Raw genomic sequence first — 12,617 nt, 5'->3', positions numbered from 1 at the left:
TTTTGCACCCCACTCGGTGCTCGTACTTGAACTTCCTTCTTAGCCAACCCTATCGTCGTGCGTTTCCCGCCAAACAAACTAAACACGTAACACGTTTTAAAGAAAACTGATCCTTATCCTATTTGAATCCAACCTTCACGACATTTCATCCCTGAAATCCGTTTTATTACTTTCAACGTACGTCGTTTTAACGGCCGCAACTTAATTACGCGGCTAAGTGAAAGGTCTCAGAATGCAAGGCACAGTTCGGATAATGGAGTACGGCACTATTGGGACGAAGAGAAAAAGAAACAGTCGTGTGTAAACAAACCCTCCCTAGTAGAAATAATGAATGATAAGAGTGAGTGAGGTGTTCAGTCCTTTTTAAAAAGATAGTTCCTACTCACAGTAAGTTGTTTCGCACGATCCGGATTTCGAGCCGTTTAGCTCATCATCAGGTTGAAGGAGTTCTTTTTGAAAATGATCAAACCATCCCTTTTCTGTCATATCAGATGTACTCGTTAACTCGTCATTAGTATCTCTCGTTCAGTTAGCAAATATGGATGTTTTAATAGATGACAAGGTGACAACAGAACGAGGTAACGTAGTATTGTAGACGGGTACCAACTAAAGAAGTGTGTGAAAAAATATGGTCTTGTGTGCTTTAGATGTATGAATCGTATGTGTAAATTCGCAGTTTTGACTGATGCGACTGATAATACGATCATTTCTGTCGTGAAAGAACATAACCATGCGCCGTTTGATGAACGAAAATTGGAATGCGCAAAATTACAAAACGCCTTGAAAAGGAAAGTGGCTGAAGACCATACGAAACCCAGTAAACTCATCAGGCGTGAACTACAGGAACATCGAACTTCTTCCTTAGAATATAGTGACATGCATCTCACCCGTAAGTCAATTTACGACGTATGAAGAAAACGTCCCGACTTTACCTAACTTACTTGATGATGCTTTATCACAGCTGTACGATATGTCGCAATCTGATGACCCAAAAATGCGCCACATGGAATCCTTTCATGACATCCCAATTTTCACAAATCAGGGAAATTGCTCGTATTGATTAGCACTATTGTAATTTTTTCAGACGGCATTTTTAGATTTGCTGCGAAGTGGTTTCGTCAACTTTATACAGTAGACACATTTAAAAATAATTTTTATGTGCCCATTGTATATGTGTTTCTTTCCTCCAACTCCGCTGAAGAGTATAGTCGAATGTGGTCTCGCATCACAGCTATTTGTCTTTCAGAGGTGGGCTTTGAGCTGTCAATTAACACTGCATTTCTAGATTTTGAAATTGCAGCTCACAACGCCATTAAACTGCGATTTCCCCATTGCATACTCCGCGGTTGCAATTTTCTCCTAGGCCAGTTGTGGTTTCACAAAATTCAGAAGGACAAAAGGCTACTGCAACACTATCGCAAAAACACCGCCGTTGGTAAGTGGGTCAAACTTTTTTTGGACTTAGTTTCTTAAGCCCAAACGATGTGTTCAATGCCTTCACGACTATAATGGCAACTGCTCCTAATGAAGGCATGACCTTCAGTTACAGATGTATTTTCCCCTCTCAAATGTGGGCAGCACCACCAGAACGTATGTGTCTTAGGACCACGAATGGTGCAGAAGCGTTTCACCACGACTTCCAACAAGCAATAAAATGTGCCGCACCCAAACATACACAATGTCATTGGAGTATTACATGAAATACAATCAGAAACGACATTGAAAATATGTAGCATTGAACGTGGTTCTTTCAGTGTCATCAGAGCCAATGATCAATAAATTTCATAATCGACTCATACAATGAATATCAACAGTCACGTGATATAATTGCTTTCCTAACAAAATCGGGTCAAAGAACTGCAACAACAATACAATAATAGTAATGTGTTACATTTCATGTTAGTCATTAACACCTAATATTTATCTGAGACCTTTTCTAGTTAATAATGTATTGTTTATATTACAAATGTCTATATTGCAATAAATTTCCAAATGTCCCAATTGTAGCTCCATTCACTAGTATTAGTGTTCCAATAGTGTTCACTTTTCGTCCCAGTCGTTATGTAAAACCAGTCATTTGTCCCAATCCTTCTGCAACGGTTTTAATAGCTAAGATCATTTCATGCCCTAACATCCAAATACTTTCTATCTTAGCTAAATCCCTTGTGAGTGCTATAAGGCTCTGACTCCAGACATTCACTCACAAACTAATCTATCCCATTGCCATCCAAAGCTTTAATTTATCCTTTTAAAATTCTTAATTTGGAAGGCCAAATGTATGCAAAAATCCCATTTTAAATTGCCCATAAAATTTATTCCTGTTTTTTAATTAGAATTTCAAATTTTTGTTTTTTATTATAATAATTATTTTTTAAGTAAATGTATAAATTAATTTTTAATGAGGATGGTTATTTTTGTGTGTGTAAAGTAATTAGAAAAAATAACATTTTAAACCGTCGGTGGCCGCAACAATTTTGGCGTTGACACAGCACTCGTCACTGTAAGGTAAAGGGGTCCAGGGTTCGAATGCAGGGTCACTAGATTCAAACCCAACATACTTACAAATGGGCTTTTTTTCTTCAAAAACACCTGCACCCTGGTGTTCATATAACCTTGTAGTGGAAATATCCCCCTTAAAAAAAAAGTTTGTAAGGAAAAAAAGTTAAAAGAAAACAGTACAATTATGTGTATCGTGTTAATTTTTGTGTGAGCATGTGTGCAATCATAATTTGATGATAAGGCAGAATAGCCAGTGACGCACTGTTAAATCACACTGTGAAGATTTGTACAAAAATACTTAAAGAAAAGCTTCATATGTTTCAAGGAGAGCTTTATTTAAGGAGAAAATTTATTTAAAAATGCTTCAATATTTGTATCACGCTGACTTGTTTTTATTTCCATCATATTGCGTTATCATAATTAGAAGATCAGATTTTATGATAATCAGTGACACACTGTTAAACAAATCTGTTTAAATGATCCATAAAATTTTTACACAAAAAAATGGAAAAGTTCAGGGCAGTTTCTAAGAAAGTTTTGAGAAAAAAGCTGCAATTATGTGTATAGTGCTGATTTTCTCATAATCTTTTTAATTTTTTTGTGCTTATTTTATACGATGGTGCCATCACAATTAGAAGATCAGGAATTTAGTCTGAGACACATTGTTAAAATACCATGTAAAATGTTCAACAAAAATTACACACACAAAACAAAAGGAATGGACAAGTGCTTGGTTGTTTCAAGCAAAGTTTCTAATAAATTTCAAAGATAAGATGATGCTACAATCATACGTACTGTGCTGATTTTCCCTTGATTTCTCAGAAAGAAATGTTATAATTTGAAGATTAGAACTTTATGAAAAAAAATCCCAGGCCCTGAAGATGATCTCAATAAAGATTGAAATGTTGGCACAATAAAGAAAATGTTTTTCTGAAACCTACATCACACCAGACCGCATCTCATGATTTCCAAATAATCGACTAACGGTCACTTATCACCACACATTTATGAAATAAAAGGAATGGAGATTTTTAAAAAGATTTTCTGAGAAATTTCAAGAAAAAGAGCAGTAATTATGTGTAATAGTACCAATGTCTTTTTGACAACAAGTTGTGTCATAATTTGATGATCAGAACTTCATACTTAATCACCCATAATAATGAGATAATCAGTGACCACCAGTTCATTTACACTTTTACGCTGATAGATTAGTCATATTAAAAAAAAAGTGTGCTACAAAATTGATTTGGGCCTACGAGTTGTTCTGAGGCTCTTTTTTTACACATTTTTTATTTGCTGCCTAGTTGCATCTAATTCCCTCATGTCCTCGGACCTACTATAACAGGCTATTTGAAGATAGCAATTTTTTGGACATTAAAACAGTTACAGGCAAGTTTTTGAGATAATCTTATATGCTTGGAGAGTCTTTTGAACCGTTTGAAAAAATTATTATAGTTGCACCTGTTAGATTTTTATTATGTGCGCATAGTCTTGCTAGCAGTTCGTGTTGAAAGGTAGTTGTAGTGCAGCCGAGGGCCGTTTGGTGCACAAAGTTAGGGAACCTTTATGTTCATGCCTATACCATTTCTTGTCTTTGAGGTGTCCGTGTACATAGAAGAGCTCCATGTTTATCTTCTTTTCCAATCGTGTTGGTCTGACTATCCTCACCGGTTTGGTCTCTCCCATGCTTTTCACTAAATTCAGGGTCAGTTTGTATACAGTGCAGCCACAGACCCACTTCTGAAGATGGCGAAAAGCCGAAATGATTCTTGACAGGCCAAACCAGCGAGGACAGGCATCTCATAAGGGAAAATTCTAGGATCACTGTAATGATGTATAGTGCATATACATTCCTTCCTTTCAGAAACAATCCTATTGACTTTTGCTGATCATAGTCCTCTTTTCCTGCATAATGTCTTGTCACTGCTTTCAGAAATCTCCAGTTACTAAACTATGTAGTAAAAAAAAAAAAAAAAAAAAAATTGCAACAAATAGCTAACACATTAACTGTACATACATAATTTGCACACAAGACTACTATCATCACAACCACTAATAATAATCCTCCTCATCACTGAAATTTCAATGATCATTTGATCATATTGGTGAATGGTGAATTGGTGTGTAAAAAGGTGGCTTTAAGAAGTCTTTTTTTGTTATTTAGAAGGCAGCTCTCCATTTGCTGTATTCCCTTATATAATGTTTTTCCCTTATATAATGTTTGTTTGTTTTTGTATAGTAATTAATTCTTAGGGTTGTTCACAAGGCTGATGATTGTAATTAAACATTAATTAATGTTTCAAGGCATTCATATACCAATAATTTGTCAGCCACAAAAAATTCTGTTCATATTTGTTCAATTATGTGCTGCTGAACAAGGGGTTTATTGTAATTATTAAGATATTGTAAGAAACTGTTATTAATATAAGCATATTTACATTTTAGATGTGAAAAAGGTACTGAAGAAAAACATACTATGCACATCATGCAACGGTTCGGTGAAAAACCTCATCACAAAAGGAAAACCCAAGTGTCACCCTTTTATGGATACGTTACTGTGTGATGTATGTATGCAATTTTGCTTTTTTGCTTCAAATATATCATATTTCTCAGGCTTTTGGAAGAGAAAATATATATGAAACCATTTATTCTTCATTATCAGTACAATTGCTGAAAGAATTCAATTTAGTAATGTTATTTAACGTATTTATTTCTAGTTTATTTTATTCGGGCTGCTTGCCATTCCCCAAATGCGGCGTAATTTAATTCAAATCTTCGTGAAACAAATGCTGATGTTAGAAAATAGAAAAAGTTTGAAATTCCAACAGATCAAATGGGATAAGAGAATTTAAAATATTAGGGGTAAAACTAATTATTTTCAACAGTTCATTGCAATTATTTATGAATTATTTAATTTGTATTTTAAATGGTTTGGTATACATAACTAAGAAGAAGAAAAAGAAAAGAAATAATAGAAATTTCTTTCATTTTTCAGAAATGTTTCCAATTTTTTGGCGATGGAGAATTTTCCGTTGATGAAGACGGAAGTGACAAATATTGCCGGTGGTGTGGTCAAGGGGGTATGCTTTACTTATGTTCCAAATGCACTGCTGGTTTTTGCAAGGTAACCATTGTTTAGCTTTTAAAAGTATACATGTATAAAACATCTCTTATTTCTTTCTAGAAATGCATAAAACGAAATCTACCAAGATCTGTGTTAAAGGAGGTGGACGACAACGATTGGGAGTGCTTCTGCTGCAACGTCAAACCTTTGTATGAATTGCGGGGATATTGTTGGGCAGCATTGCAATACACGAAACAGATGGAAAAAAATGTATGTCTATAAGCCTAAACAAAAATTGTTTGTAGTGTTGATATTGTGTTAATTTTTGCCAGGGTGAAGGCACAAGTAAAAAGCGCAAGTTGAAGAATTCTAAGGACGATGACGACGAAGATAGTGATGTTGCGCCTACAAAGAAATTAAGAGTTAGCGATAGGACCAAAAAGAACAAGAACTTGAAAAACAAAGATTTGAGTGACAGTGAGGAGGAAAAAATGGAGGAAAGTACAAATTTGAATGAGAAATCCAGTGAAAAAATTAGTAGAAAAGAAAAAAAGATGTTTAAAAAAGTCTCTGCTAAATTTGAAGCCGTTCTAAATGATGCTTTAACAATATCTTCTAAAGTTAAAACTAAGGTTCTAGAGTGTAAGAAGTCCAACAACAGTTTCAAGTTACTCAAGGATGTCAAGTCTGTTGATAAAGCAACACATAGCGTGGTCAAAATGCTCGAAACGTTGGAAACTGTTTGTTCAGATATGAAAAAGGATTTTCACGACTATGTGGAAATGTGGAAAAAAGACCTGGAAGAGTTGAGACAAATGGATACCGAACAGGAAGAAGAACAGAGTGTGAAAAACGGTCTGTCTAAAGATAACGATTTTAAAGATGATACTAANTAATATTCGTGTGAGAAAATGTGTTTAATTTTAAGTTAAATGGGGTTTTGAAGTGAAACCAATTGAAAATAGTTTACTTAAATGAGAAGTGAAATATTGTATATACCACATATTTATATACAAATGCATTGTTATTATTTTAAACTAATTAGTACTTAGATCGTTTGTGCAAGCTGTCAAGAGACTTGTGAATAGAACATTAAGTACTTCTTTATGTAAAATATATTTTCTTTTTATTGTTTTCTTCGTCATTTTTCCTAGTTGTAAATAATGACAAATAAATGAAACCATGTCAACAATTGACGAGGCACTTACACATAAAATATCAGTACAAGAATTGTATTTCTCTCTGTATATTGTGCACTTATCTAAAAGCTAGAATAACAACTGTAATTGACTACATTTTTTAAAAGATTTCTTATTCATCCTAAAATATATTTTAAAAAGTAGCAAAATTACAATTTGTTTTGAAACTTGTCATTGTACATAAATCACTTTATCTGGAATGAGTAGAATGAATGAATATCTCAGTACAAACAAACTTGCTGACCCGTACCAACAAAATAATTTACTAGCAACTAGGCTTAGAATTTTATTAGTAACCGCCCACCTTTCTGTACCTTTAAGTGCAGGCCTTTTTTTATGAACTTTTTTAATTGTGAAAATTGTTAAATTTTTAAATGGATAGAGAATCTACTGAATATACTTTATTTTAATTAAATGCCCAAGAAAAAAAGTAATATGGAGTGAAAAATAAAAAATAAAATATTTAGTAATTGTTTAATAGTAATATTAATTAATTGTTTAATAAATTAAATAAATATAAATAATAAGTTTTGACATTGTTTAAATTTCATTTCCTCGACTCTTGTTTTACAGGAGTTTTTTTGTTCATTTCCCTATATTTGTTGATGGCGTCAAAGACAAATTTTGTTGCGGTGTTCAGGCGATCTTCTGTTATGAAAGACCGGACACTTTCTCTGCTGAACCCATGGCCGAGGAAGGAAATGGTGCAGATTGGTGTGAAGGCGCAGACTGCAGTGGTGACAAGAGAGCCAACTAAGAAGAGCGAGAGAAAGCCGAGGGTCCAGAGGCCGAGTTTCCAGCCGAGTTTAAGACCGAGCTTGGAAAGCGGTGGCAGGATCGAGAGGACTCCGGCTGTCTTCAAGAAGTCTGAGAATGAGAATGGGGGCTCGCTTGGCACCAAGTATCCCTCGAAGCCAGACTGGACGCTGAAAGCATCACCTTCGTGTTCCCACTTCGTATAGCTGGGGTTGTTGAAGCCATGTCCCGCTGGAGCATGTGCCACCTGTGTGGCCACTGGGTACGGAGCTGAGTAACTACTGCCCAAACTGTTACCAGTTACTTCTTGTGAGTAAGATGCATCTCCAATGCACAAAGCAATTAATCCAAGAAGGACGAATGCAACTTTTGCAGAATCCTGAAACAATAATTCTTTACTAGATAGACAATATACAGAACATTTTGACTGGCAGACTAAAGTCCAGTGTTTCAAAATTGTGAATAATTGTATTAAAAAAAAAATAAATAAATAAAACAATTATTATTCAGAAACATTTTCTATTAGTATATCTCTCCATAGTTTGGTAAAACGACTTCTGTGAGATGACAAATCAATATTGTCAGGGTATTCTTACAGGCTTTGCGTGCCATATTTTTCAGCATTTCTAGATACAGACTTACGAACCGAAAACATAAACATTTAGAAATGTATCGGACGACAAAACCAGCAAGAATCGGCAGATCAGGATGATCGGAGTAGATGAAAATGTACTGACTCTTTGATTACAACTATGATTCATTTATCTATTAGAGGAAAATATAAAAATTAACTTGGTAACAAGATCAAGGTGAATCATAAAAATTCATAACACCATAAAGATAAAGTTAACGTGAGCTAAGGCGCAAATATTTTTTCTTTAAAATTTTTTAAGTTAAATTTCTATTAAATATTTAGTTTGTTATAAGAAAAGTTATTTCAACCACTGAGTTTTTTCAGTAAGAATACTAAACCATTGGGCATACTTCAATTACAAGTTTTAAAAAAATTAGAAGCTGTTGAACAAAAATGCACCACCCTTAAATTTTAATATATTTAGGTTTATTTATATTTTGCGTACCAAAAATAGGTTTGGTTATTGAAAACCATATATTATAAAAAAAGCTTATTATCTAATTCTAAAAGAACAATTATTTAGTATTGTTAAACGCCTTTGCATTCATTGGAAAAGATTGCTGATAAAATCCTGAGAAATTCTTTCCCTTCATCAAGATCAGCCGTGTTGAACTTTTCTAAGGTGTTAGGACATCGGTTTCACCAACGTACTCGTCACTTACGTTGGTCCCGATTGTGTTCGAATTTGAACTTCTAGCTGTCCACACCAAGCACTATTCCAGCCTCATTCAGGCAGTCATTCACAATGCATGCTGTATAGGGCCTGGTATTATCCTAGAATAGATGAATCTCTCACCGATGTGGGGGCAAATAGCTCTACCTATTCTTCAATTATGCCACACCTTCCTTGCACAACAAACAATTTGGTGAGAGCATCCACGGAAAAGCCATCCCCAGAACATCAATGACCCACCATGGTACCACCTGAGGAACCATACAACATGGGTGAATTTTTCTCCTGAGCATCTCCATATGAAATTATGCCCATCTGAAGATTTGAAGCCAACTCTCACTTCATCTATAAAGAAAAATCGTCCCCATTTTTTCAACGTCCAATTTACCATGTGAATTGAAGCATGGCAATTTTCTGAGGTGTGGCAAGAAAATGTCCACGAGCTGGGTTCCAGGCCCTGAGCCTTCTTCTTACAGTCCTGGAGGAAGTCGAAATATTTCGGACATGTCTTATAAAATTTCTCATTTCCCATAGTGCTGTGGTTTTATAGAGCCTGATGACGGATGAATGTAGACCTACTGTTCTTGCTTTCTAGTTTGAAGAACCCAACCCATTGTAGAGTGATTTGCACTCTGCCTCCTTCGAGCTGGCTGTATTCTTCTCTAATAATGTTATGACCCTGGCACTGTCTGTGATACTCAAGTGGCTGACTGGAGCTAAGGAAAAAGTGCTACTTTTTGTGCAAATGAGATTGATTACAAAAGTAAACATAATTATTTATGATTTTTGGACTATGATAGCTCTTAATTACCTGTAACTAATGTAGGAAGATAATGGATTTAATTTTAAATTAAATTGACTGGTACGTTAAATTTGTCCTTCAATGTATACAAAAATGTTTTAAGTTTAGAATATTGACGATCTTTAAAACAGTTATGCCTCTGTTCAAAATGACTGACATTATCCAAAAAAGGTGCGAGGTAAGTTTTTCTTACAAAACGATCTTAGCACTCGAGTTCTTCGCACTTTCTAAGAAAAGGGACGTTAAACAAAAGTTTGAGCTGGAGTACTTACCATTTTTCCCGTCTTGTACTTCGTACTGAGCAACGAATGTGACTGATGGGGGTTTCTACCCTTGTGGGGCTTATATAGGGAAAATATAACGGTAAACTTTAAATATAGGACATTTTTCTCAATTATTTTTGTACATCCCAAATTTTCACCTCGATTTGCTCGGACAAGACCAAAATAACTACTGGTAATATTGGAAGGGCTTGTAAGAATTTTTTTGATCACAGTGGTGCTTTGTAACAGACAAATCAACGTCCGAATTGAAAATACAATAATCCTTGGATTAGTACATCTTTTAAACAAAATGAAATATAAAATAATATACACAAAAATACGTTAGTACATTAAGAAAGATTTTTGATGGTGAAAATCGAAATGTAGAAAAAACAACCGAAAGAAAAAATCCAAGCACAAGAAGCAACCACATCTCATGGAAAACAGAAGTATCAGACAACTATCTACTAAAACTTAAGTTTTTTTATTTCTGAGCCGATTTGCAAATACGTTGAACAGGAATATCAAAGACTATTATTGTTAATTTCAGTTTTATTTTTAGATAAAAAAGAGAAGAAGTAAGCCTCATATTTTATCAATCTTGTGCGTATGCTTGGCTATTTCCGTATAATTTTTAATTGGGACTCAATTCACATTTTTTTAATCAATGCACAATTTTAAATTTGTCCACTGTTCCATTGACGGAATCGTAACTACTATAAAATTATTTTAACATGTCCCTTCCGCACAAATTCCGTAATATAATTCAGATATTTACGCATGATTTTTCTCCGTTTTCCATTTCTTCTAGTCTTTTATCTATGACAACCAAACGAATTTTCCTTGCTTTACAAAATAAACTTGATTTAGTTATATAAAAAAAAATTGCATTGACATTTCTCATCAGTGTCAGAAGCGTCAGGACTCCCACTATTGCCAGTCGGCCAATTTATTGATCATGTTCTAAAAATAGTTAGAACATTTTAACGCAAAACATCTCAATTTCAAATAGGCTCGATAGTTTGTGCAATAGGAGCTTAATAGGGTTTCAATAATGATTTGTTGACGAATGATAAAAATACTGACAGTGACACACTGCTGATTGATACTGTTTAAAATCCTAAAATCCCTACGAAAATGTAAGTGCGAAGTGTTAAAGAAAAAATATTTGTGAGTAGTGAGGAAGTTTGGCGGGACAATATGCCTATCTACTCTGAGATAAATGGCGATACATTGTGTAAAGTTTCGTTTTCTTAAAAATCCTTATACATAAAAAAGTAATGATCGAGTGATCGAAAGTTTCAAGGATAGTTTCTGAGATAGTTTGAGGAATAAAAGATGCGATTTGAGTATCGTGCTGATTTTGTTTTCTGTGTATGCACGTATGTTCTTAGAAAAAAAGCTTGAATGTTTCAAGGAGAGTTTCTGAGAAAGTTTGAGAAATAAAAGCTGCGATTTGCGTATCGTGCTGATTTTGTTTTCTGTGTATGCACGTATGTTCTTAGAAAAAAAAAAACTTGAATTTTTCAAGGAGAGTGTCTGAGAATGTTTGAGGAATAAAAACTGCGATTTGAGTATCATACTGATTTTTTTTCCTGTGTTTGCACATACGTTCGTACGGTATGTTTGTAAGAAAGTTTACAGAAAAAAAGCTGCTATTTGTGAATTGTTTTTCTTAGTCAGTTGCTTGAGTTTCAAGGAGTTTCTAAGAGATTTTAATGATAAAAGCTACAATTATGTGTATCGTGCATACAATATTGTATAAGTATTCAAGAAAAATTTCTTTATAAAAAAGGAATGGACAAGTATTTGGAGAGTGCTTTTGTGACAAGAGCTTTATAAGATTTATTGAAAATGCGTCAATATTTGTATCGTGCTGACTTGTTTTTTTTCATCATATTGTTTTATCATAATTCAAAAAATAGAAGATCAGATTTTATGATAATCAGTGACACTCTGGTAAACAATGCCGTGTAAAATGATCCACAAAATTTTTACAAAAAAAAGGAAAAGTTTGGAAGTTTCAGGGCAGTTCCTAAGAAAGTTTCGAGAAAAAAAGCAACAATTCTATGTATTGTGCTGATTTTTTCTCTTTATCTTTTTAATTTTTTGTGCTCAATTTATACGATAGTGCCATCACAATTAGATGAGGAATTTACTAAATCTGTGATACATTGTTAAAATACCTTGTAAAATGTTCAACAAAAATTATACCACACACAAAACAAAAGGAATGGACAAGTGCTTGGTTGTTTCAAGCAAAGTTTCTATTAAAGTTTAAAGATAAGATGATACTACAATCATGTGTATTGTGCTGATTTTCCTCTCATCTTTTTATTTTTTTGTGCTGATTTTATACGATAGTGCCATCACAATTAGAAAATCAGGAATTTACTAAATCTGTGACACATAAAATGTTCAACAAAATATATATACGTTTTTCCGAAAATTGTATTAAAACAGATTTTGGAGAAAGTCGGGGGGGTGGTTGAAATTTTCTACCAGGCTGCATGTTTGGGATTCTCACTTTCTAATAACGGTGTTCCAAAACTAATGCACCAGATAATTAGCCAAATCCAGCCCATTTTAATGAACATTGTGATAATAAAACAACTTCCAGTGGTACGACTTTTCGTATTAAAACAGGGTTCAATTAAATATAGAAAAATATGTGTTAAAAGCGGCCTTATAAATTCTCGTGTGTATGAGATGTGAAAGGTTTTTTAA

At 34.0% G+C, this 12,617-nt stretch overlaps 2 protein-coding genes across 2 annotated transcripts; one reads left to right on the top strand and one right to left on the bottom strand.

Moving 5' to 3' along the window:
• Positions 1 to 405: 405 nt before the first annotated feature.
• LOC106664448 lies at positions 406 to 6,459 on the top strand. Its single transcript, XM_024230522.1, is given in 7 exon segments — positions 406 to 584; positions 587 to 889; positions 1,085 to 1,435; positions 4,945 to 5,063; positions 5,495 to 5,623; positions 5,684 to 5,833; positions 5,896 to 6,459. Coding segments are annotated over 7 exon segments (1,662 nt in total). The 5' UTR covers positions 406 to 538.
• Positions 6,460 to 7,265: 806 nt separating this feature from the next.
• On the bottom strand, positions 7,266 to 10,142 carry LOC106664451. The gene is made up of 2 exons (XM_014390154.2): positions 9,900 to 10,142; positions 7,266 to 7,897 (listed from the first exon to the last, which is right to left on the bottom strand). Exons 1-2 carry the CDS (start codon positions 9,900 to 9,902, stop codon positions 7,310 to 7,312), a joined length of 591 nt encoding a protein of 196 aa, XP_014245640.1. The 5' UTR covers positions 9,903 to 10,142; the 3' UTR covers positions 7,266 to 7,309.
• Between the last annotated feature and the right edge of the window lie 2,475 nt (positions 10,143 to 12,617).

This window comes from Cimex lectularius, unplaced genomic scaffold (genome assembly GCF_000648675.2).
Source record: "Cimex lectularius strain Harlan isolate CLEC.00 unplaced genomic scaffold, Clec_2.1 scaffold13, whole genome shotgun sequence".
Taxonomy (NCBI): Eukaryota; Metazoa; Arthropoda; class Insecta; order Hemiptera; family Cimicidae; genus Cimex; species Cimex lectularius.
The sequence above is the reverse complement of the archived record's forward strand: the minus strand, read 5'-3'. Positions and strand labels throughout refer to the sequence as shown.